The sequence below is a fragment of the Felis catus genome, chromosome A3 (assembly GCF_018350175.1).
Source record: "Felis catus isolate Fca126 chromosome A3, F.catus_Fca126_mat1.0, whole genome shotgun sequence".
NCBI lineage: Eukaryota > Metazoa > Chordata > Mammalia > Carnivora > Felidae > Felis > Felis catus.
The window spans coordinates 103,045,378-103,071,045 of record NC_058370.1 but is presented as its reverse complement, the minus strand read 5'-3'; the positions used below and the strand labels follow the sequence as shown (position 1 = coordinate 103,071,045).

The 25,668-nt window shown below is 45.5% G+C and overlaps 1 protein-coding gene across 3 annotated transcripts in view; it reads left to right on the top strand.

The window, feature by feature from the left end:
- MERTK (MER proto-oncogene, tyrosine kinase) overlaps positions 1 to 25,668 on the top strand; it is a 147,609-nt gene that overhangs the window by 107,891 nt on the left and 14,050 nt on the right. For all 3 annotated transcript variants that reach the window (XM_023251887.2, XM_023251886.2, XM_023251885.2), the window contains exons 11-18: positions 1,932 to 2,017; positions 3,521 to 3,616; positions 4,753 to 4,833; positions 8,606 to 8,698; positions 11,175 to 11,293; positions 17,229 to 17,338; positions 18,802 to 18,961; positions 19,874 to 20,010. In XM_023251887.2, the coding sequence (XP_023107655.2) occupies positions 1,932 to 2,017; positions 3,521 to 3,616; positions 4,753 to 4,833; positions 8,606 to 8,698; positions 11,175 to 11,293; positions 17,229 to 17,338; positions 18,802 to 18,961; positions 19,874 to 20,010 (882 nt within the window). The remainder of the gene's footprint in view (positions 1 to 1,931; positions 2,018 to 3,520; positions 3,617 to 4,752; positions 4,834 to 8,605; positions 8,699 to 11,174; positions 11,294 to 17,228; positions 17,339 to 18,801; positions 18,962 to 19,873; positions 20,011 to 25,668) is intronic.

The following is a 25,668-nucleotide window of genomic DNA, read 5'->3' as shown; positions in this document are numbered from 1 at the left end:
CAGTAGTTAAATATCAACAAAAATGGGAAGGCGTGTTAAGGCAACCTATGATAAGAAAGCTATGTGTAAATTCGTTTCTGGAACTCAGTTTTCTACTCCAGTGCCTCTGCAGCGCGTTTGGGTTTCTGTGAAACCCAGTTTATCGCTCATGGGGTAGAGGAAGTACTTTGTAAGATGCGGGTTGTTGACAGCCTGGAATAGGACAGAGTGATGGAAGGTGAATGACTGCGTTTTGGCAGGAGCTGAACAACCTTTATTCATTGCTGAGTCTTAGGAATGCTACTGGAACACTCCACTCCACTCCAAAACTTTTCACTGTCATGGAGAAGAAGCTTGAGAACAGAGGCTACCCTGCCCATTTTTTGTGTCCATCCTAGTCCTAAGGGTCGGGTACCTACAGTACTTATTAACTCTATCCTTATAATTATTATATCTCAGTATATAAATTCTAAGAATGACTATTTTGAAGAAATGACAAAATCTAGACCCAAGTCCTGAACATATACTTGACCAAAATGCATCCCAGAGTCTAGATGTGGTTTGTAGGCTCTGCAGAAGTTGTAAGAGTAGCACAATAATATGTATTGAGAGCCTTCTAGGTGATAGCCTGGGGTACAATGCTGAACAAAAGCAGGTACTACTTGCCCTCAGGGGTGCTCACAGTTCATGGAGAATCAAGCAATAATCACACAAGTGATTACACATAAGTATAAAATGGCAACTGTGTGGGGCGCCTGGGTGGCTCAGTCGGTTAAGCGGCCGACTTCAGCTCAGGTCACGATCTCGCAGTCCCTGAGTTCGAGCCCCGCCTCAGGCTCTGGGCTGATGGCTCAGAGCCTGGAGCCTGCTTCCGATTCTGTGTCTCCCTCTCTCTCTGCCCCTCCCCCATTCATGCTCTGTCTCTCTCTGTCTCAAAAATAAATAAAAACGTTGAAAAAAAATTTAAAAAAAAATAAAAATAAAATGGCAACTGTGTAAACCCTATATAAAGGGACATGTAGGAGTGTAGAACAGGAGAATTTGACTGCATTAGGAAAGTCGGGAAAGGCCTCCCTGCAGAGGTGATACCTGAGCTAAAATCTGAAGAAAGAGCAGGTATTAATTAGGCGAAAGACAAAAGGAAGAGCATTACAGCCAGAAGGCACAGTACATGCAAAGGCCCTGTGGTGGTAGGGAGCCTGGCATACAGAGGGGAAGGCACTGGACTGGAAGATGTGACACCTGGGTTCTAGCATTAATTTTGTCACTTGGATGTGACACAGTTATTTTTCTCCCTTTCCTTTTTGGAAACAGGCCAACAAGCAGAGCCCACACAGGTGAGGAGTTATGCTTCCTACACCCTTCGGGGCAGAGTGTCTACATAAAATATTTGGAATTCTTCTGCATAGATTTGTCTCTTCACCTCATTTAATTATTCAGTCATACGTATCAGTATGGACTCATGGACATTCACTTTATACTTTGGATTAGAATCTAGTACTACTTTATTTGCTTGCCCAGGTTGTTATGGCTTTGGCCATTGGGAGCTTCTCAGTTGTTTTGTGTTGTCTCTCTCTTTGTTTTTTTAAATGTTGATTTTTGAGACGGAAAGGCAGAGAGAGAGAGAGAGGGAGAGAGAGAATCTCAAGCAGGCTCCATGTGAGTCTTGAACTCACGAATCATGAGATCGTGCCCTAAGCGGAGACCGAGAGTCAGATGTTCAACCAGCTGAGCCACCCGGGAGCCCCATGTGTTCTGTTCTCAGTGGTATATTGCCAAGTAAGCCTAAAACAGAGCTAAGGAAAGAAGTCCATTTCTCCCAGTGGGAGGGGTCTTTGCAGTCAAAGAGGCCTTTCAACAAGCAACAGCTTGGTTACATCCTTGTGGAATCAGCATCTGCCCCAGCAGCCCTTTCCTAATAGTGGGAGATGTCTTTATTTTTATTCGCCCAGGAACGCCTTCACAGAGGAGGATTCGGAGTTAGTCGTCAATTATATAGCAAAGAAGTCCTTCTGTCGGCGAGCCATTGAACTCACCTGTAAGTTAATTTTCATCTTCCCTAAAGTAGTTAGAGCAAAGAAAGAACAGCAGATTAATTGATAGATTTCTAACAAAAGGCAAAGGAGTCAAAGGAGTTATTTTTAACATGCAAAATGTCTTCAGAAACCAGCAAGCAGATAGATGGTGAAACATTGCCAAGTGCTTTCCTGCTGGCTGGTTTACTGGAAGTCTGGAAGTGGACCTGAGGTAAAGCGGCCTGTGTTAAAGACTCCTAACACCAAGAAATGCGGAAGGAAGAAGGAACTCACCACAGTGATAGGAGAAGATGTGGTTAGAGGTCAGGGATTTAAAGAAAAACAGCAAAGCAATTGACATAATCTCTGAGCTTTTTTCCTGCTTTTTTGTGGCAACGGGCTCAGAGAACAATTTGCCAACATACTTTACAACAATTATGGTTTGAGTTTTGCTGATTCGGAGTGGAGCCTTCCAGTTTGAAGAGCGAGAATACACAGATGGCTGTGTTCTTGAAGAATTCAGAAACCATGTACAAAGTACGTGCAAATATCAAGTCCGAGCTTCAGGATGTTTGCTGAAACAAGAGCACCAAAACAGATATAAGAATGATAGAATGCAGGGTGCCAAGAAACAAAAACTCACTCAAGGTACAATGTTACTGATTTCTTTACGTTTCTGATCTACAAGTTTTGACCTTTAGAGATCGGTTCTTGCGTTAAAAAAAAATTCTCCATTTAGACCCGTTCTTTCCTTTATTGGAGGACCATCTGGGTAAAAACAAAATTTTTTTTCTTTAAGAGCTAATGTATCTTTTCTAATTATCCACATTTTTTTTCTTTCAAAGGCTTGCTCATCATAACTATGGCACAAACTGCATCATTTGCCAAAATGTTATTGAATTGGTTAATTCCTCTTATTGATAATGCTTATGGTCAATGCTGCATGCTGACACCTTGTTATAGAAGATCGTCTCCACTTGCCCCCACGTACTCAATTTAGCACGTTCTGTGTCATATTAATGAGGTTCCAGATGCCATAGGCAGAATAGGAGGGAGCCTGTTCTCTTAGTGTTTCCTGCGGTTTCTGCACTTCCTTCCCTGGCCTCGGACAGGGGAGGGAACCCAATAGCTGTTTGGTATCCTATAGTTAGTGATAAAATAGCACGTACTCCACTAGAAAGCAAGAAAGTACCTAGCGACTCTCTTCCTTACTCCTTTAAATCAAGGGCAACCCCCACCCGCCACGTGAATCTGCTGGCTGCTGCACCATGGGAAGAGAAATATGGCTCTGATTTTTATAAGCTTTCAAAATTAATCTTGCCCTGAAGGATTCATTTTACTCACGTAAATCATAGTAGCATCACCGTGTGATGTTTTACTTACCGACATTGTGCGGGAAGAGCCATGGGTACAAAAGGAAGAAAATGTTTAACTCTTTGATAGGACCATCTGTATCATTTCAATTCTGTTCGAACGAAAGGGAGCAGACTGACAACCCTTACCTGTACTTCGTCACTCCCTTACAGTGCGCAGCTTGGGAGTCAGCGAGGAACTGCAGAATAAACTAGAAGATGTCGTGATTGACAGGAATCTATTAATTCTTGGGAAAATCCTGGGTGAAGGTAAGCAGTTCATTTCTTTTAAAATGTGAGGTTAGCATAACAGACTCTTAGATACAGAGAACAAACTGAGGGTTGATGGGGGTGGGGGAGAGGGGAGAGTGGGTGATGAGTGCTGAGGAGGGCACTTACTGGGATGAGCACTGGGTGTTGGATGGAAGCCCGTGTGACAATAAATTATGTTAAAAAATAAATAAAATAAAATGTGAGGTTAGAAAGGAAGCAGTTTACAGTAATGTTTTAAATGTGTATTTATTGGGGCACCTGGGTGGCTCAGTCGGTTGGGCATCCGACTTCGGCTCAGGTCATGATCTCGCGGTCCGTGAGTTCGAGCCCCGCGTCGGGCTCTGTGCTGACAGCTCAGAGCCTGGAGCCTGTTTCAGATTCTGTGTCTCCCTCTCTCTCTGACCTTCCCCCATTCGTGCTCTGTCTCTCTGTCTCAAAAATGAATAAACGTTAAAAAAAATTTTTTTTAGTGTGTATTTATTATGTAAAATACCATTTTGTGACTTCAAGTTACAATACAAGTAGTTCTGTTTTATAATTTATTACAATGAAAAAGTAAATGGTGGTTTTTGCCACTCAGATTTCACATATGGAAAGGGCCTCTATGGTGTCTTACACGTACCATAATCCCTTGAAAAATATTAATTCCCTTCCTTCATTTGAAAAGCAATTATTTGTTCGGTTTCCTATAATGCTTTAAATACCTCTGGTTCTTAGGTTTACTGTTTGGGGCACCTTCCTAATTAGTGTCATAAGAACAAAAGTGAAAACGCGTATAGATTTTGTCAAATTGATGTTAGGATGAATGATAATGGTATGAAGAATTTCTACTTTATACATTTCAGTAACATTTCCCGTGTTGTTCTGTAAGTTTCTTGGATCAGTTCTAATGCTTAATAAAATGATGAGCTGAGCTGAGCTGAGCCTGAGCCAACCAAGCTTGTGACAAACAGGAGGCTAGTGCATGGCCTGCGTCCCTGGTTTGTGAGCGTGGGTGGCCCCGGCCGGCTCTGCCCGGCTGCCGCGTGTGGGTCACTCTCAGGCCACCTAAAAACAGCAGCCCGGGAACTGTAGCATTTTTATGGTCAGGAGAGATTTTGCAAACTCTATGGAGATGTTATTCTTCTTCACAGGAGAGTTTGGGTCTGTGATGGAAGGAAATCTTAAGCAGCAAGATGGGACCTCTCAGAAAGTGGCAGTGAAGACCATGAAATGTGAGTTATCACGCATTAAACCCATCCCCCTGGGGCTGGGTAGTTGCTTCAGTAATCTGGTGCTCTGTACGGCCAGTGATGGAGTTCATGTGTCGTGATCTCAGTCACTGATGGGTCAGAAGACCATCCAGAACACTGTGTGGTTACAGACAGAAAGTGAATGTAATGAGGTCCTTATAAGTGCATTATACATTCCTTACCCTCAAGGTAGTTACATTTGTAATTTTTACCATACCTCCCTCTCTGTCTCTTTCAAACTGTCTCTCCCTCTCCCCTCTCTCTCACCTAGTAGAGTGAATGTCTCCAAAGTAAAATATGAATTCCCGAGACAGAGCTGATCTGGCGGCAGCCTCTGACCCCGGGAGTTGGTCTGGCTGATCTGACCAGCTTGGTGGGGTCACTTCCTCACTTGAGGATGCTTGCATATTCCTCAGGAAGTTGCGGGCTGCCTGGAAGGTACATTTCCCAGAGAGAGGAGACATATTCGTTGGTCAAAGGCATATGAAGAGCGGTGAGCCATGATCACAGGCTGGAACTTTCAAGCAAGCTGAGAAGAGAGTTTGCAGCTGGGTCAGAAAGGGCCTCATAAGTCATCACAAGGAATCTGCTTTTATCCCACAAGTTGCAGAGCCACTAGTAAGAGTCTTTAGCAAATGAGGAACAAAAGCAGATTTCATTCTAGAAAGTTCACTCTGGTGGCAGTGTGGAGGAGAATGAATTACAACGTTGACAAAAGTAAAGACAGGTGCTGACTAGGGCACTCCTGAATCCGTGCAAATGACTGTCTAGATAAGGAAACTAGGCTCAGAGACTTGGCGACTTGTTGAAGTCAGATAGCTTAAAAGGGGGAAGATTGTGCTGGATCTTTTCTATCACCAAGCACTGACCAGGCTGCAGTGGCAGAGCATGATAGCATGTGCCCTCCTGCCCTTCTCCAGGAAGTGCATTTCCAGGGCCTGGGGGACACAGGATTGTGGTTTAAGTTTTATTCTTCACGTGTCAGCTGGGCACCCATAAAATAGACCGTGATTGTCTGGCATTTCATCTACAGTTGTTGTCATGATTCATATGGAGAGAGATGATTTGATGCTTCGTTTGTTAATGTTTTCAACATTGCTTTCTCATTTACACTTGTATATATTCAATATTGTTTTTGATCAAGGAGTAAAATTGGTTTCTTCCTAAAATTTAAATTCACTTTTACTGGGAATTAAAACATAAGTTAGCTTATAAGCATGTATTGAGACTTTTTAACCAGAACCGGAGACTGAAGTTTTAAGTCAGTGATGAAAAGGAACCCTAATAACCTACAAGTCACATGGGCTGTTGTTTTCTGCTTTCTGAAGCTTTTTATGTCTCTAATAATGACCAATACTTATGTAATCCTGTGTGCCAAAGGACACTGCAGTCACTCTTGAATTTCATAAGGAAGACAGGAAGAGGAAATCAGTGCAACTCGGAAGCAGGTTCAAGGATTATCCCCTGGGGGTGCCTGCATGGGTCAGTGGCATCCGACTCTGGGTTTCGGCTCAGGTCACGATCTCATGGTTCATGGCTTCCAGCCCTGTGTCGGGCTCAGTGCTGACAGCATGGAGCCTGCTTGAGATTCTCTCTTTTCTCTCTCTCTGCACCTCCCTTACTGGTTCGCTCTCTCGTTCTCAAAATAAATAAATAAACATTAAAAAAAAAAAAAAGGTATCCCCTGGAAACCAAGACAGCCTGAAGTTAGAGTATTCAGTGGAGCTAAACCCAGGACATAGTCAAATCTGGGTGCCAGCCACATTCAGGGCCATTCCTGCCTCTTGCATTATTTTATTTGAACCTCACAATGGTCCCTGTGAAGGCTCCTTTCCATTGTCTGCATTTACTATGTGGAAGGTTTAGGGGATCTTGTAAAAGGAGCTAGGCCTGGGCTCTCTTCTCTCTGGCCTTGGCTATGCTCTTCTTTGACTTAATTAGAATAAATTGCGGGGCAGCCGGGTGGCTCAGTCAGTTAAGAATCCAATTTTGGCTCAGGTTATGCTCTCACGATTCCTGAGTTTGAGCCCTGCTTCGGGCTCTGTGCTGACAGCTCGGAGCCTGGAACCTGCTTTGATTCTGTGTCTCTCTCTGTCTCTCTCTGACACTCCCCTGCTCGCACTCTCTCTCTCTCTCTCTCTCTCTCTCTCTCAAAAATAAATAAACATTAAAAAGAGAGAATAACTTGCATATGAATTACATCTGTGCTAATTTTCAAAAATCGAAAGGCTAGTCTCTGGCCTCTGCATCCCAGGCTCATCTGTCTTTGCCTCCGATCTTGCCCCCTTGGGGGAGGAGTTTGAAGGCAGACCCTACCCTTTCAAAGTTCTACCCGCCTCGTTGTCTGAGCAAAGGTATTAAGTGAGAGCAAAGGTGGCAGACATTTTGCAGATCTATATATTTTTTTTCTTAAATTTGCTTTAATAGGAAAATTAATGTATACAAAGCCCAGAGAATGTATAGACATTATGCTAGATGGCTCTCATCTGGGATTTCAGTCAAAACTTATACCCTATTAAAGCAAATTCCCTAAGGCATGCCTGGCTTTGATTTTAATTGTTTTTAATTGTGGCAAGATACAACATAAAATGGTTTTTTTTTTAATGTTTATTTATTTTTGAGAGAGAAAGAGAGAGAGAGAGAGTGCACAAGTGGACGAGTGGGGGAGGGGCAGAGAGAGGGAGACAGAAGATCCAAAGCAAGCTCTGCGCTGACAGCTCAGAGCCCGATGTGGGGCTCGACTCATGAAGTTCTAGATCATGACCTGAGCCGAAGTTGGATGCTGAACCAACTGAGCCACCCAGGCGCCCCCCATCCTAACCATTTTTAAGAGTACAGCTCAGTGGCATTAAGCACATTCACATTGTTGTGCAACCATCCCCACCATCCATCTCCAGAACTGTTTTCATCTTGCAAAACAGAAACTCCCTACACATTAAACAACTTCCCATCTCCCCTGCCCCTCCTTGCCCCTGGCTACCACCATCCTTTCTGTCTCTAAGTTTGACTACGCTGAGTACCTCATGAGAGTGGGATCACACTGTCCTTATCCTCCTGTGACTGGCTTCTTTCACTTAGCATAATATAGAATTCTAGATGTCTCTCACAAGTTGGTTTAATCCCAAAATGGTACCATGTGCAAGTTAGGAAAGTATATCCAGTTCACAAGGCATGATTGAGCAACCAGTCTTGCAAGAGAGAGACAGAGATGTGAGTTCTTTCTTTTTTTTTTCAGTTAAAAATCATCGCAACAGATGATGCATTTGACTTTCATTTTTTAAACTAGTATACTTTCATTTTTAGAGCAGTTGTAGGTTTATAGAAAAATTGGGCAGAAAATACAGAGAATTCCCATATGACTCCCTCTCCCTTCCCAGTCTCCCGTATCCATTACATCTTGCATCAGTGCATTTTTTTTTTTACAACTGATGTACCCATATAAGACGTTATTACCTGAAGCCCAGGGGTTACATTAGCATTCACCTGCTCTTGAACATTCCGTGGGTTCTGACAAATACAGTGTCATATGTGCACCATCACAGTATCATACGGAAGTCCCCCTGCCCTAAAATTTCCTGCATGCAACCCCTTCATCCCTCCCCACCCACCCGTCCCTGATAACCACTCATCTGTTTATGATTGCTGTGGTTTGCCTTTTCCTGATTTTACTTTTAGAGGACAAAATTGCTATCACCTCCTTCCCCTTCACTGAGTAAATCATCAGTGCCCCACGTTTTTCTGTCTTCTCTTTCAGTGGACAACTTTTCTCAGCGAGAGATTGAGGAGTTTCTCAGCGAGGCAGCGTGCATGAAAGACTTCAACCACCCAAACGTCATCCGACTGCTAGGTACCTCAGAGAAATGCGGGATTGGGAGGGACCAGTGGGGCTTGGCTAATCCACTCCACACCACAGGAGAAATCTCTGGGGGAGATAAGTTTATCATCTTGTATAACTTCACAGTAATTTATAACATCGTGTTTTTCGCCCCAAAGACATCTTACAGTTATACTTTCTGAGGCTGATGGTAAAAATGGGCCTGCATTTCCTAGACACCCCAAGGGCTCGGGAACATTTAGTGTCCACAGAGTTCTAGTTGACTGTAGATTAAAATGGGGCCCCCCAGTTACTCAAAGGCAAGACCAAAGCTTATGTTAAATTACAATGTTAGTGACTTAAGGTTATCCATGAATCAAATACCAGTGGGGTAGGGGCGCCTGGGTGGCTCAGTCGGTTAGGCATCCGGCTTCGGCTCAGGTCATGATCTCGCGGTCCGTGAGTTCGAGCCCCGCGTCGGGCTCTGTGCTGACAGCTCAGAGCCTGGAGCCTGTTTCAGATTCTGTGTCTCCCTCTCTCTCTGCCCCTCCCCTGTTCATGCTCTGTCTCTCTCTGTCTCAAAAATAAATAAACGTTAAAAAAAAAAAAAAAAAAACAAATACCAGTGGGGTAAAGCAGTTAAAGTGGACACATTCCGTAGATCATCTTTGAGAAACAATTTATTAACATTTTCAAGTACCGATTTTCTAGAATCTGTGCTGACCATTTTATGGGTCATGATTTAATAGAATTTGGTTTTGTGGCCCTGTCGCTATCATATCAAGTGGTTGCTGTGTAAGTGCCACTATTCCAAGACAGAAGAACAACCTAGAAACAATTGTATATTCTGACTTTTTTTTCTGTCCTGTGATTTGATAAGTGCTCAATAGTTGGGGGAACTTTCAAAGTTTTATTAGGATCAAAGCTACAGAGAGATGTGAAAAATAATGCTTGGATACAACATCATTTTGAAGAAACTACTGTTACTCCTTTGCAGCTAGTGATTTTCACAGGCTCTGAGAACAATTGCCACTTTACAATTGCACTGTGATGTACAGGAGCTTTGCAAGCCTGACTTCAGGTGACGGGCCCTAGTTCTAGCTTTTCATGATAAATGGTGTTTCCTGTGTTAACCATGAAAATTTAGAGACATGATTGGCCGTCAAAATTCTTTTATTTTTTTTTTTAATTTATTTTTGAGAGAGAGAGAGACAGAGTGTGAGCAGGAGAGGGGCAGAGAGATTTGGAAACACAGAATCTGAAACAGGCTTCAGGCTCTGAGCTGTCAGCACAGAGCTCGACGCAGGTTATAACTTGTGAACTGAGAGATCATGACCTGAGCCGAAGTTGGCCGCTAAACTGAGCCACCCAGGCGCCCCTCGAAATTCTTTAATAGTTTTAAGCATTTGATTGAACTGGGCTTGTTCACCTGATAAGGTTTTTTTTTTTTTTTTTTAATTTTTTTTTTTAACGTTTATTTATTTTCGGGACAGAGAGAGACAGAGCATGAACGGGGGAGGGGCAGAGAGAGAGGGAGACACAGAATCAGAAACAGGCTCCAGGCTCTGAGCCATCAGCCCAGAGCCCGATGCGGGGCTCGAACTCATGGACCGCGAGATCGTGACCCGAGCTGAAGTCGGACGCCCAACCGACTGAGCCACCCAGGCGCCCCAAGGTTTTTAACTATTACATGAAACTAGTTTGCCCTTGAATTCTACTGCAGTTACAACCCCTCACTTAGGCTCAGGTTAACAAAAACTCAGTGGTTTTCTAGATGGCTACACTTGTTACAGATTAATTTTTTGAGAGCTCTCATGCAGGGTGGCACTAATCTAGGGCACCTGGGTGGCTCAGTTGGTTGAGCGTCTGACTTGTGACTTCGGCTCAGGTCATGATCTCATGGTTTTTGAGTTCGAGCCCTGCATCAGGCTCTGTGCTGACTGAGTCTGGAGCCTGCTTTGGATTGTGTCTCCCTCTCCCTCTGCCCCTTCTCTCTCTTTCTCTCAAAAATAAATAAACATTTTTTTTAATTAAAAAATAAAAAAAGATTGGCATTGGGGCGCCTGGGTGGCGCAGTCGGTTGGGCGTCCGACTTCAGCCAGGTCACGATCTCGCGGTCCGTGGGTTCGAGCCCCGCGTCAGGCTCTGGGCTGATGGCTCGGAGCCTGGAGGCTGTTTCCGATTCTGTGTCTCCCTCTCTCTCTGCCCCTCCCCCGTTCATGCTCTGTCTCTCTCTGTCCCAAAAATAAATAAAAAAACATTGAAAAAAAAATTAAAAAAAAAAAAAAAAAAGATTGGCATTAATCTGAAAGGAAAAAAATACCGAGACGTGGGCCTAGGGTGTATTCCATAGTCTACTATGTAGTGAGTGTGTGAGTTATGGGTGTTTTTTTCTTCTTTAATCATTACCTTGAGAGCACATGGTTTCAATTTGGCCAGTGCGCCTGCAATGCTTTTCTGGTTACTGGTAACAAGGGCTCTTTGTAACCTTCTCTGGTTTTAATTTCAGGTGTATGTATAGAAATGAGCTCTCAAGGCATCCCAAAGCCCATGGTAATTTTACCCTTCATGAAGTACGGGGATCTGCATACTTACTTACTCTATTCACGACTGGAGACCAGACCCAAGGTAATTTACCCAGTCGTGTTGCCTCTCACAGTCCTCCAGGCTTCTGTGACAGGGCCTGGGGAACCTCAGCATGTAACCTTGAAAATAAAGGCGGGAGGGGGAATACATGGCCTTTGTTCAGCGCTCACTGTGCGCCCTGGATGCTGAAGTGTGGGATCTGTCCTCACAGCAGACCTGCTCAGAAATCTTATTATTCCCATTTTATGGGAGGAAGAAGTCTGGCTTGGCACACAGTCTCCTGGCCCAAGCCTCATCACAATGGAGCCAAGTGGGTCTCCCATGCTGACAGAGTGGCCTCTTTCTCTTAAAGTCTCCTCTTTCTGACTTGTTCACTCTGAAATCACTGGAGGCAGGATCTGTTTCATTCCCAGAGGCAAGTTGCACTGAGCTGTTTTTCTGGACACTGAGCATGAATGTCCTCCATCCACCTTTCCATTTATCAAGGGCCCCTCCATCCTCAGGATTTGGAAAGCGTGGTGTGAATTGGTGGGCCAGCATATTTTCCTTCAATAGTGCCTGTAAGAAGGGCAGTGACCCCACAGGGCAAACCCTGCCCTGAATCCCACAGCACAGGGAAACCAGACAGAAACAGGAGCTTAGACGGAAGCACCATACCCACCGGCATGCAGCCACCGGTCCTACCCAGGTGATTGACCAGGGGCCACAAGAATGCTGAGTATGGGGCATCATGGGGAAAGCCCTGGGGGCACCTGGGTGGCTCAGTTGGTTAAGCATCTCACTCTTGATTTTGGCTCAAGTCATGATCTCTTGGTTAAGGGGTTCGAGCCTGCATCAAGCTCTACACTGCACTCTCTCTCTCTCTCTCTCTCTCTGCCCCTCCCTTGCTCTCTTTCTCTCTCTCTCCCTGCAAATAAACATTTTTTTTTAATGGGCAAGTCCTTATCCCAAGAGACAGGCAAATCTGCAGGCATTACCATTTGTTAAATTTGGCAAGGCACTTGAAAAACAAAAACAAAAACTTGAGGCCCAATTTAGGGTAAACATATTCTGGAACTTCTTTCCTATGTCTTGCCGACACTGTGTGTTATGGATATGACACTGTGTGTTATGGATATAACACTGTTTGTTATGGATATGGAAGGTTATTTTTTCTTTTCTTTTTCTTTTTCTTTTTCTTTTTCTTTTTCTTTTTCTTTTTCTTTTTCTTTTTCTTTTTCTTTTTCTTTTTCTTTTTCTTTTTCTTTCTTTTTCTTTTTCTTTTTCTTTTTCTTGTTTTGTTCCTCCCAGGAAGAGGTAAGTGGCCGAAGCAGGAGAGTGAGCCCCTTTCTTTTTTCACTTCCCCTTGGTCTCATGCTCAGATTTTTGTTCTCTTCCTCATGACTTGTTTTAAGTCTTCCACCCACCCAGATACTAACCAGAGTTAGGAAATTATAGCCACATCTCAGAGCTATTATAAAATCACTGAGGTTCCTCCAAAGAAGTGAAGAGCCTAATCGAAAGTAAGGGACTCGGCATGGCTGAGCGTTTTCCTTCCCTTTTCCACCCAAAAGACAATATTATAAGAAGCATAGAAAAGAAGGGAAAAAATACCTACAATTCCCAACATCTTAGCACATTTCATTGGCAGCTTCAGACATTCCCATCACAACTGCTTATTCTGTGCCTACGTGTTTCACAGGCTGGTGCTATCTGTGCACCTATCCACACGCCATCAAAGGTGCTAACATTTCTCAAGCATAAGTAGAGGCCAGCCTATATTTTGCATATATTAATGCAGTAATAGCGTAGCAACCATAGGGAGTAGTTACTAATAAAATCTCCGGTGAGGAAACGGAGGCACAGATCAGACAACGGTGGAGGCTGGACTGGCCCCCAGGCTGCAGACCCCCTGTCTTCAGCTCTTCTCTGATAGCGCCATCTCCTGTGCACCCTTCCCAGCAGGGCAGCAGCCTCCAGACTGTTGCCTGTGAATGGCTGCACAGCATCCTCTTGAATGGATCTTGTTCCACATTGATGGGCAATTTCACTCATATTTAATTTTCTGGTATGTGGGATGATTTTTCTAATTTTTGGAGGGATGGGATTATCATGTTGCATAAGAGTGAATTCTATAGTTTAAAATAAAAAAAAAGGGGGTGCCTGGGTGGCTCGGTCGGTTGGGCATCCAATTCTTGATTTTGGCTCAGATCATGATCTCAGGGTCATGAGATTAAGCCCCATGGCAGTCTCCGCACTAGGCACGTAACCTGCTTAAAATTCTCTCTCTCCCACAGTGTGGAGGTTCCTCAAAAAATTAAAAATAGAACTACCCTATGATCCAGCAATTGCACTACTAGATATTTATCTAAAAGATACAAAAATGCTGATTTGAAGGGGCACATGTACCCCAGTGTTTATAGCAGCGCTATCAATAATAGCCAAAGTATGGAAAGAGCCCAAATATCCATCGACTGATGAATGGATAAAGAAGATGTGGTATATATATACAATGTATACAATATATACTCGAGGATCAAAAAGAATGAAATCTTGCCATTTGCAACAATGTGGATGGAACTAGAGTGTATTATGCTCAGTGAAATAAGTCACTGAGAGAGATAAATATCATATGATTTCATTCATTTGTGGAATTTAAGAAATAAAACAGATGAACATAGGGGAAGGGAAGGAAAAATAAGATAAAAAGAGAGAGGGAGGCAAACCATAAGAGACTCTTAAATACAGAGAACAAACTGAGGGTTGCTGGAGAGGTGGTGAGTGGGGGGATAGACCAAATGGGTGATGGTCATTAAGGAGGGCACTTGTTAGGATGAGCACTGGGTGTTATATGTAAGTGAAGCATCACTAAGTTCCACTCCTAAAATCATTATTACACCATATGTTAACTAACTTGGATTTAAATAAAATTAAAAATAGGATTCTCCCTTTCTCTCTGCCCTGCTGTTCACTCTCATATACCTAAGTGCGCTCTCTCTCTCTCTCTCTCTCTCTCTCTCTCTCTCTCTCGTGTGTGCTCACGCTCTTCCCCCCGCCCCCCCCCCCAAAAAAAGTAAAAATACACTGGGCTGTTTGATGGCCAAATATCATCTGTCTTTACTTGTGAAGTTTAACTCGCTTCCCCTTTTGGGTCCCTTTGCAAATGTAACCTCTTACTGGATTTTTTTCCTTGAATTGTTGTAGAACAGATAGAGACCATTTATAATCTTTATAATTTTTTTTTAATTATCATACAGTATTATAGACTCTTTTTCCATTTTGATGTGCAGTTCTATCAGTTTTAACACATGAATAGATCCATCTTCACAGTCAGGATACAGAACAGCTTCATCACCCAAAAACACCTCCTCCTGCTACCCCTTTTGTAGTGATGCTGTGCCCCCATGGCTAATTCCGGGTAGCCATTCATCTGTTCTCCATTACTATAGTTTTGTCTTTTTGAAAACGTTCTATGAATGGAATCATACAGTTTGGAACCCAGTTAGAAAATGAACAAGGGGCACCTGGGTGGCTCAGTCGGTTAATCGTCCGGCTCCTGATTTCAGCTCAGGTCATGATCTCACTGTGGGAGCGAGCCCTGAGTTGGGCTCTGCACTGACGGTGAGGAGCCTGCTTGGGATTCTCTCTCCCTCTCTCTCTGCCCCTCCCCCACTCATGCTTGCCCACATGCTCTCTCTCATTCTCTCAAAATAAATAAATAAATATTTACAAAATAAAATAAAATAAAATAAAATAAAATAAAATAAAATAAAATAGGGGTGCCTGCATGGCTCAGTCAGTTAAGCATTTGACTCTTGATTTTGGCTCAGGTCATGATCTCAGGGTTTGTGTAATCGAGCCCCATGTAGGGATTCTTTCTCTCCCTCTCTCTCTGCCCCTCCCCCACTTGCGTGTGCACACTCTCCCTGTTCCAACAGTAAACTAAATAATTAATTAATTAAGCAAAAGACTTTGACACTCACCAAAGAGGATATAAAGATGGCAAATAACCACAAGAAAAGATGCTCAACATCATTAATCATTTAGAGACCTGTAAATAAAAGCCATGGTAAGGTATCACTATCCACCTATCAGAGCAGCTTACAACCAAATCAAACCCAACCAAAAAACTACTAATACCACGTGCTAACAAGAATGCAGCACAGAGCCTGACACGGGGCTCAAACTCACAGACTGAGATTATGACCTGAGCCAAAGTCGGACGCATAACTGACTGAGCCACCCAGGCGCCCCTGTTTACACTTTTTTTGTTTACATTTTTTAACAACTCCAGTATGCAAGAGTAAAGAATGATTAAAGCATATTATTATATATACAGAATGTGATTAACACGTATCTTTGCCGGGAAATATAAACCATGGAATCATTAAAAATGCAGTGTCTTCGTGAATACCACTTTGGAAAACTCATGTTCCATAGAGAATAAACCATGACAAATCCAAAGCTTTGGGGAGGCTATGTCATGGATGGACCCATTCATGACTGCCAGGAGCGTGTGGTTTTCTTCGGGGCCCTGACTGTGCGAAGACATTTGTTTATAGCACAGAAGTCTTCATCGGTCATCACCCTCATCGTGAATCCCATCGTGGCAGGGTTTCTAACATAGCCATGCAGTCTGATTTTTACAGGATAGACTGTTGAAACTTACAGGAGGGCCCCAGAGAAACCAAAATGAAAAGCCCCAAATACTTTCTTGTGGTCCTTTGGTGCTCTGATAAGAGGCAAAGACTATCCTAATTTCTGTCTGGAAGAAAAGTATCTTTCCAGACATTTCAAGGCAAGATGATAGCATACGGGTGCATAACTGGAAACAGCTCCTTGTAGGTGGGCTTTTTGTCCCTCCCCCACTGAAAGCAGACCACCCCTCTTTTCCCCTCTTTTCCTGTTACGGGTGCTCTGCCCCACTGCCATTCCAAAGGACACAAAGAATCCCATTTTATCTCATAACTTGCAAAAAAGAATGTTATTCACTGTCAATATTTGTGTTTTATTTATTTATTATTTTATTATTTATTATTTGTTTTATTTTATTTTAGACAGGGGTGTGGAGTGTGAGCAGGGAAGAGGGGCAGAGGAAGAGAGAGATAGAGAAAATCTCTAGCAGGCTCCATGGTCAGCATGGAGCCCGACTTGGGACTTGATCTCATGACCATGAGATCATGACCTGAGCCGAAATCAAGAGTCGGGCACTTAACCAACTGAGCCACCCGGGTGTCCCTCACCGTCAATATTTTTAAAGACAGAAAGAATGTGAAATTTGCCAAGAGGTTTTATAGTTTGTTGTTGTTGTTGTTATTCCTTTTTTAAAAACCGTTTTTTTAAATCTTGTTAATGTTTATTTATTTTTGAGAGAGAGATAGCGTGAGTTGGGGAGGGGCAGAGAGAGAGGGGGACAGAAGACCCAAAGCCAGAGCAGGCCATGCTGACAGCAGAGAGCCCCATGCGGGGTTCAAACTCATGAATGGTGAGATCATGACCTAAGCCAAAATTGGACACTTAGTGGTAAGATTATAACCTGAGCCAAAGTTGGATGCTTAACTGACTGAGCCATCTAGGCACCCCTTAAAACCTTATTTGTGAAAAAAATGATGTAGAAATTAAAGGTGTGTTTCCTTGCTTCAGGGCCCAACTTTTAAGAAATATAAACACTGGGGTGCCTGGGTGGCTCAGTCGGTTAAGCGTCCGACTTCGGCTCAGGTCACGATCTCGCGGTCCCGTGAGTTCGAGCCCCGCATTGGGCTCTGTGCTGACAGCTCAGAGCCTGGAGCCTGTTTCAGATTCTGTGTCTCCCTCTCTCTCTGACCTTCCACCATTCATGCTCTGTCTCTCTCTGTCTCAAAAATGAATAAACGTTAAAAAATAAAAATAAAGAAATATAAACACTATTTCCCCACTTCCGGTGGAAATAACTCTCCAAGTTTTCCTTTTATAAAAAAGACTTTGTCTTCTTGTTTCTTCCCCCTTCCCCCACCCCCAGCACATTCCGCTGCAGACTCTACTGAAGTTCATGGTGGACATTGCCCAGGGGATGGAGTATCTGAGCAACAGGAATTTTCTTCATCGAGATTTAGCTGCTCGAAATTGCATGTAAGAGCCCTGGTCCGACTTGGAAGGGGTTAGACCTCATCATGTTAGACATTTGGGGGGACAGGGTAGGAATAGGGGGTGGCCTGTTGCTATGAAAATATGGAGGAAGGGCAGATTTGGGGGGGGGGAGCGTGTGGCTGGCTCTAGAGATGGGATTTCTATGGCTCTGCTGTAAAACTGGGTCTTTTCACAATTTCTGCTTCCAAGAGTCTGGTTGACTTCCAAGACTTTCATCTGTGACTCCTTTTTTATTTTTGCACTCTCAGCTTGGAGTGGGTGCTACTTCTGATCTTTGTGATCCTTCCCCCTTGCCATCGGCTAGTTTTGGACCCAGAGTTATATGTAAGTCAGCTAATCCTGGAGACAGTAAGGAAATTGATAAAGGTTTTGCCCCTCAAGTTTCATGATGCCTCCTTGCGCATATGCACTGTGAACCCGCACCAAAGCTTTCCTTTTGCAGCAGACAAGGACTTCTATGAAAACTCTGAACTCAAGTTCCTCCATCTCTTCATCCTGCTTCAGCAGAGTCGTTATCTGCTGTAAATCTTCAAGAATAATAATTAGTTCTTGATTTTAAGTTTATTATTGCAAAATGAGAGAGTGTTCCTTAAATGTATTGCTGTTATTTGTTTTTCTGGGCTGCAGATGGGGCCCCCTCACTCCTTACCTAGCCTCCCACCGGCCCCCTACCACCTGCACCTCATTTTTGAAAACCCAGAAGGGGCTTGTTTGTGTTTCTTGTTTAAGTAATTTTTTCTGCCATGGAGGGAAAGTCATGAAAAGCTCTCTTTGCCCTTCCTATTTCCTTCATGTTTTTCCCATCAGGTAAGGTGATCAGCTGTCCTCTTTGCCTGAGACTGAGAGATTTCCCAGGACGTGGGACTCGTCAGTTTTAAAAGTCAGTGCCGGGCAGACAGGAACAAGGCAGTTACCCCACCTCCAGACCACTCATCTCTCCCCCTCTTTCTCCTTCCTCTTGTCTAGGATCTGCCTTAACAGCTTGGGCTCTAAATGCAATTGCATCCCTTTCTACATGCAGTTAATTCCTCAAGTACCACCTGGCTACCTTAGCAGGAAGTCCAGGGTCCCCCTCTTAGAGCTTGTACTTCCCCAACTCCCTCAAAGTGGCAGGAGCAGTTGCTGCCTCCAGCAGGACGGCCAGTGGGCACTGGAGGAGTCCCCCTGGGGGCCCTGGGTTTGGGCTGCTGCTCTCTCTCTCCTCCTGTGCACCATCTGTTCCCTGCACATGGCTCCACCCTCTGTGCACAGATCCCCACACGGACCGCGGGGGGTGCAAGGTCATAACTCTTCTGACGCCCCCGTCACTGGCTCTGCCATTGGTCCCAGAGCAGGACCCTCACAAGCTGATGGGGTCTTTCAGTTCCTTATCAGAAATGTTTCAGCTGCATCCGGTTTAGGCTTTGCCTCGGAGGTCGCTGAAGGCACGAACTCGCTCTCTGTAGGTTACGAGATGATATGACCGTCTGTGTCGCGGACTTTGGCCTTTCTAAGAAGATTTACAGCGGCGATTACTACCGCCAAGGCCGCATCGCCAAGATGCCTGTGAAATGGATTGCCATAGAGAGTCTGGCAGACCGAGTCTACACAAGTAAAAGTGACGTGGTACGTACAGAGTTTTGACGTGGAGCCCCACGTGGCAAAGATGAAGGGTCACGGGAAGGAATGACTTACACCAGTTTTGCAAGACATTTTACTTCTGATTAACCGAGGATTGGGAGCATGGTCACACCTCCTATTTACTGCTAGATGCTCTTCCTTAACTGGAACACTAGATTCCAGTGACCTTCAGAAGATCTGTCTTTGCCCAGGCCTTTCATTTATTCCCATCTTTTTTTTTTTTTTTTTTTTTTTTTTTTTTGTGCTACAATATAGTGACTTACTGACCACCACCAAGATATGTCATATTCACATTAAATTGAACGGGTTCATCCAGTGGCTCTTTGGAAGCAAAAGGTGCTGTGTACAGGCACCTGGGCGGCTCAGTCGGTTAAGCGTCCGACAGTGACTTGGGTCAAGATCTCACGGTTCCGGAGTTCAGACCCCGCGTCGGGTTCTGTGCTGACGCCTCGGAACCTGGAGCCTGCTTCAGACTCTGTGTCTTTCTCCCTCCCTCTCTCTGTCCCTCCCCTGCTCGTGCTCGGTCTCAAAAATAAACATTAAAAATTTTCAAAATAAATAAATAAAAGGTGCTGTGTAATTATACCCTTCCCCAGACACTGGGAAGAGAAGACACCTGACAACAGCAGTGGAGCAGAGCATTACAGAGAGAGAGAGAGAGAGAGAAAGAGAGAAGGCTCTATCTGCCTTTGTCACAACAGCTTTTATGCAACTGGGCAAGCGTGGCTCTCTGACCCCCTGGTTCTTGCCGCGTTGGGAGAGCAGCATGTCCCTGGCATAATTGTCAGCTTTGTGCACCACCATCGGGCTTTAAGGAAATGACCTTTCTAAATGAAAAAGTCCATTCAGCCTCTCTGAAAAGACTCACATCCTAACTTGTTGTTGCTTTGTTCTCAGTGGGCATTTGGCGTGACCATGTGGGAAATAGCAACACGGGGAATGACTCCGTACCCCGGCGTCCAGAACCACGAAATGTATGACTACCTGCTCCATGGCCACAGGCTGAAGCAGCCCGAGGACTGCCTGGCCGAACTGTAAGTGAGCTTCTTGGTGACTCGGGGCACTCTGCACGGGCCGCTTGGCTGGCTCCGCGAAGCCCGGGGAGCCGGCGTGTGCGCCTCTCCAGGGAGCCTGCACGTGCCCTGAGGTCCATAAGCACCGGTAGATCTGTCTTGTAGACCAGTAGGTTGACTCTGTAGTGCATGAGGGCACCTGTGTGATTACCTGCCCTCTCACAGCGGCAGTTTCCCTTCTGTGCAGCATTTCCAACAAACCCCATTGTTTGTGACATTGATTGTGACTGACCACAATCGTATCTCCAGTCAGGAAATCTGGAAGCCTGAGCCCGTGACGCTGAGGCCATCCTGGTCCTCGGACTTGCTGGGGAGATAGTCTAGCAAAGAGATTCCTCAGCGCTGTGCCCGGAGATCGCGATTCTGTTGGTACAGAGCAGGCCCAGAAATGCATGTTTTAAAAAACCAACCCTGTGAAATGGGGCGCCTGGGTGGCCCGGTCGGCTAAGCATCCAACTTGGCTCAGGTCACGATCTCGAGGCTCGTGAGTTCGAGCCCCGTGTCCGGGCTCTGCGCTGACAGCTCAGAGCCTGGAGCCTGCTTCGGATTCTGTGTCTCCCTGTCTCTCTGCCCCTTCCCCACTCACGCTCTGTCCCTCAAAAATGAATAATCGTTAAAAAAAAAAAATCTTTTTAAATAAATAAAATAAAACCTGCCCTGGGAAACTATGCTCCTGAGGGGCCCCAGCTCCAACGTGTGGGACCACAGCGCACATCTGTTCTGACAGGCCCTCTCTCTTCAGGGTGGGCACTATGGGAAGAGGCCCAGGAGTTGCAGTCAGAGACAGGCCTCCGCCTCCCAAGCAGCCACGTGTGTGGCCATCACAACTGACTTGACCTCCCTGTGCCTTATTATCCGCCACAAAAAAAAAAAGTAGAGTCACATATTCTTCGGAGAGGGATTGGGAAGAAAAGTTGCAGAAGATAATGGGTGGCATGCTTAGCCTGTGGGAGTGTCTCATCATGGTACCCATTATTAGTAGCATCATTGGTGGTTTGAACCTTCCTGATGTGGAGTCTCCTCCCAACACAACAGGGGTCACGAGCCTAGAGAGGGCACTTTCACCGTGGTTAGCGAGAACGTTTCGGGACCACAGGCCTGCACGCTGCTGTGTCACGGAACACCACGATGGGCCACTGACGTGAGGAGGCATGTGTTGGACGCCTCCCGGGGCCCCTCCCCCTCCCCCCTCCCAGGTCCCTCCCTCCCCCTCCCCCTCCACATGCATACGCTCTGACCCTGCTTCCTCAACACGGGTGACAGGGCCCAGGCCAGTCTGCATGCAGGCCTCCTAGATCCCATCCAAGCCAAACAGAAGGAAACTTTGTTGATCCCTCACCCTGCTTTGTGGGGGTGGCGGTGGTTGTCATTGTGGCTGTAAGTATATAACATTAAGAACAGACACAAAAAAAACATCAGCCCTTGAGAAATACCACGAAATCCTAATTAAATTACAGTTTGGGGTTTCATGGTAGTTTTTAAAGGGAGCACGTTAACGAAACGTTTGCTTCTGAAAATGAGGAAGCAGTCCCAGCCAAACAATATTGAATGAAGAGTTTTGTCGCCGTGTCTTTCTTCGCTTCGCTTGTGCTCCCAACGAAGTTGGTATTTGCAGTGATTATCTGGGGTCTTAGCAAGGTCTAAGCTGCTGTCACATGGTGGTTTTGAGAGATTTCACGTAGAGCCAAATGGGGAATGCTGAGCCGCTTTTCTGTAAGAACTTTTTTTTAAATGTTTATTTACTTTTGAAAGAGAGAGAGCAAGTGGGGGAGAGGCAAAGAGAGGAGGACAGAGGATCCAAAGCAGGCTCTGTGCTGACGGCAGCGAGCCCGATGGGGGGGCTTGAGCTCACAAACCGCGAGAACATGACCCGAGCCGAAATCAGACACTCGACCCACTGAGCCACCCAGGCGCCCCTTCTGTGAGAGCTTTTAGGGGAAAGAGCCTTAGACGCTGCATGTCGGGGAAGTCAGGCAAAGCAGATGACTCCGTGGTCCCCATGCTGCAGGCTTGTGGGGTCTCTGGTGGACCTTCTTGCCACGTCCCCTCTTGCATCTGATGCTGGAGAACAGTGTCTCCCAAAGAGGCCTCTGTGTTTACATATCTGCACGTTTTCTTTTAAAAATGAACAGATACCTCTGAGCTTCTCCATGTTTGCTGCCTAACCTTAGTTGAGATGAGCTCACTCCTGTGTTTAGTCGCCCCTTGGTCTTTTTAAACTCAACTCCGAGTAGGATGACAATGTAAATAACAGAGGGCACTTTGCACTCTCTAATCTTGCCCTGTGAAGACCACCTCTTCCCACAGCGTCACCCCCACCTGTGAATGACTAAGCCCTGCCCCCGGTCGCCTACATGGGACATTTCCTTAGCTGAGCTCCTGGCCTCCCAGCGGCAGCCCTCAGGGCACCCCCTACCAGCTGACCAGTTTGGTTCATGGCACTTACACTGATTCCCCTCGTCTTCCAGAGTGACACCTGGGAGCCACCTTGTTCTTTCTTTATCCTACCGATATCCTTCAGAGCCCCCCTCCATTCCTGCCCCTCACACCATCAAACCATGGAAGACCAGAGCTGGCCAGCGGCTGGGGCCACCTACTTCCACTTTCCCTTCACACATGTGGACACAGTGGCCCAGTGACATCCCAGTGCATTTAAGCGATGAGCGGGTGAGGGTCATTGTTGTTTCCCATGGAATCGCACAGGCCCTTTTGTCTCCTGTCTCGTTTTTCTCCTTACCCCCAGGCTCCTACCACATCCTTTGGGTGGCAACCAAAGCCATCTTTCTGAAATTAGTCTGATCACCTAAAGATCACCGTTCTGTGTACCCCATTGCCCATAGGGCAAAAACAGACCCATGACAGGCAGGGTGGCTGAATGGTTAAGAACATGATCGGTGGTGCTAGATACTCCTTGAGTTGGGCCACAGCCTCACCCTCAACCTGGGGCCAAATATCACCCTCTTAGTGTCCTCGTCTGTAAAATGGGGATATTAGTACCTTCGTGGTAGGGTCATGCTGGTTGAGCAAGCTAATATCTATACAGGTACTTCACAGGATGGCCATAGGGTACAGAACAGAAACAAAAGGTCGGCAATTATTATTTTTACTGAAGCAGGTTGTCATGGACAAGAACAGGGGCCCTGGGGTTGGGCAGACTTGAAGCTGCCACTGACAGCGTGACTTCAATGAGTCCCTCTCCTCTCCAAGCCTCTGTAGCCCCATATGTGAGTGGGAATGCACTTCTCCACAGAGCTGCTATTGATCGAGCAACATCAGAGGGTCGCGGCCCATTAGCCTTACACACAGCCGGCACTTGCTGAGGTGTCATCCACGTCAGCAGCCCTGAAGCTGTGGCCACCCAGCATCAGGGCCTGTCACTGCCCGAGGCTCACCTGCCGCTGTCACAGCACCGCCTCATCCTGTCCACACCTGACCACCCCGACCCCTACCTCCCAGGGCCTGGAATGACAGCGGGTGAAGAGCCGGCCCTGACTTGTACCTGCCGCTCATCTATCTCCTCCGAGGACCCCGGCTCACACCCACCTTCTCCCTCTCAGAAACCCTGCTTTACTTCCCGATCAGTCAGTCCCTCCGCTTCTACCTGAGGCAGCCTAGGCCCTGAGCAGGAGAGAGATGGGAGAGATGGGGGTCGGCTGGCTGAGCTAGGATCAGACCGTGGCTCAGTGCTGTAGAGACACGTGCTGCTTAGGAGATTCCCGCCTTCCGAGCATCGTTTCCCTGAGCAGACTGGCAAGGCCGTACTCAGCTTCAGAGCCAGGGACAAAGCAGGTGCTTGACACATATGATGAATTCAAGCATTTATAAATTCAACGAATTTGCATGATTGCATCTTTTTTAAATAGTGGTACAATCCACATAACGCAACCATGTGTAAGTGTGCAGTTCAGTAGGGTTAAGGGCATTCGCGTTGTTGTGTCCATCTCTCCAAGCCTCTTCTCATCTGATGAAACGGAAAATCTGTACCCATGAAACAACTCCCCCTTCCCGGCTTCAGCCCCTGGCAACCGATAGGAGTATCTCTTTCATAAAATCTCAACCGAAAAACAAAAGGGACCGTTTACAAAGGCAACTACCAAACTATTTTTTCTTTCTTCCACAAAATTGAAATTACTAAACATCACAGTCCCCGTTACCCTCCAGGCCAAGGCTCTCCCTCTTGCTCCTTTCCTTGGTCCACTCATACAACATTGCCCTTTTAGGGGAGCAGCTTAGACCATATACATGCTCACATGACTGTAAAAGTCCTAGTCCTATTTTTAGGTCTTTCACAAAGTACTGAAAGTAATAATAATAATAATAAGTTTCAAAGTGACATTGTTACTTTGCCACATGAAAAAATGATAGATTATTGAAATGCTTTCTCCTAAGACCTGGAATAAATGGAAATAAATTAACACAGCGCCTTGGTGAAGTAATATAAAGGAGAGTATGTCTCCATGGACAGAATTCCTCCAAGCTCATCTCAGAGTGTCAACCATCAAGGCTTTGTGGGGGGGAAAAAAGGAAGTCGTGCAAATTGATTTATACCATAAAAACCTCAAAAATGGAAACAAAAACGGTTTGCCTTGTCTAAGTGACCATCTACTGAAGGTAAAACAGGGAGAGTATAAAGCACTCCTCAGCCTGAGGATCCAAGTGAGGATCGGGATCATCAGAGGAATGTGCCCCTGCTGTGACCTTACTGTTCTCTGTTCAGAGCCGGCCCTTGATGGAGGCTGAAAAAGCAAACAAATGAAAGATGATGTTACATGCCTACATAAATGAGATCTGGACGTGTCTGTGAAGTACCACGAGCCAGCAGAATTAGTCAAAGGGTCTATATTATGTGTTCAGTGTAAATATGGGAATTGCATTTTTTTATTTTTTTAATGTTGGTTTCGTTTTTAATTTTGAATGGTTATTTTTGAAACAGAAAGAGAGAGACAGAGCGCCAGTGGGGGAGGGGCAGAGAGAGGGAGAGAGAGAGAGAGAGAGAGAGAGAGAGGGAGACACAGAATCCAAAGCAGGGTCCGGGCTCCGAGGCGTCAGCACAGACCCCAACGTGGGGCCTGAACCTATGAGCCGAGAGATCATGGCCTAAGCTGAAGTCGGACACTTAATCGACTGAGCCACCCAGGTGCCCCAGTGTTTGTTTATTTTTGAGAGAGAGAGAGAGAACACAAGCAGGGGAGGGGCAGAGACAGAAGGAGACACAGAATCTGAAGCAGGCTCCAGGCTCTGAGCTGTCAGCATACAGCCCGACGTGGGGCTTGAAGCTATGAGCCAAGAGATCATGACCTGAGCCGAAGTCAGATGCTTAACCAACTGAGCCACCCAGGCACCCTGGGAATTACATATTTATGTTCACAACATCGCATCAACTACATGTGTCAGATGATTTAAATTTGGGTTGTTTTCTCATCTAGTGACGTGAATATGAATTTCTCAAAACAGGAAAGAATCAAAATGAAATGATGGTATAACGCCCTCTTCGTCTCCGGCCAGTGGTCCCTCATTCAGTCATCTCTTTGTTTTGTTGTGCTCATGTAAATGTCCCTCCACTGTAATTCTTAGTTATATCAGACACTGGAAATGAAAAAACCAGAGAGTTGTCTGTAC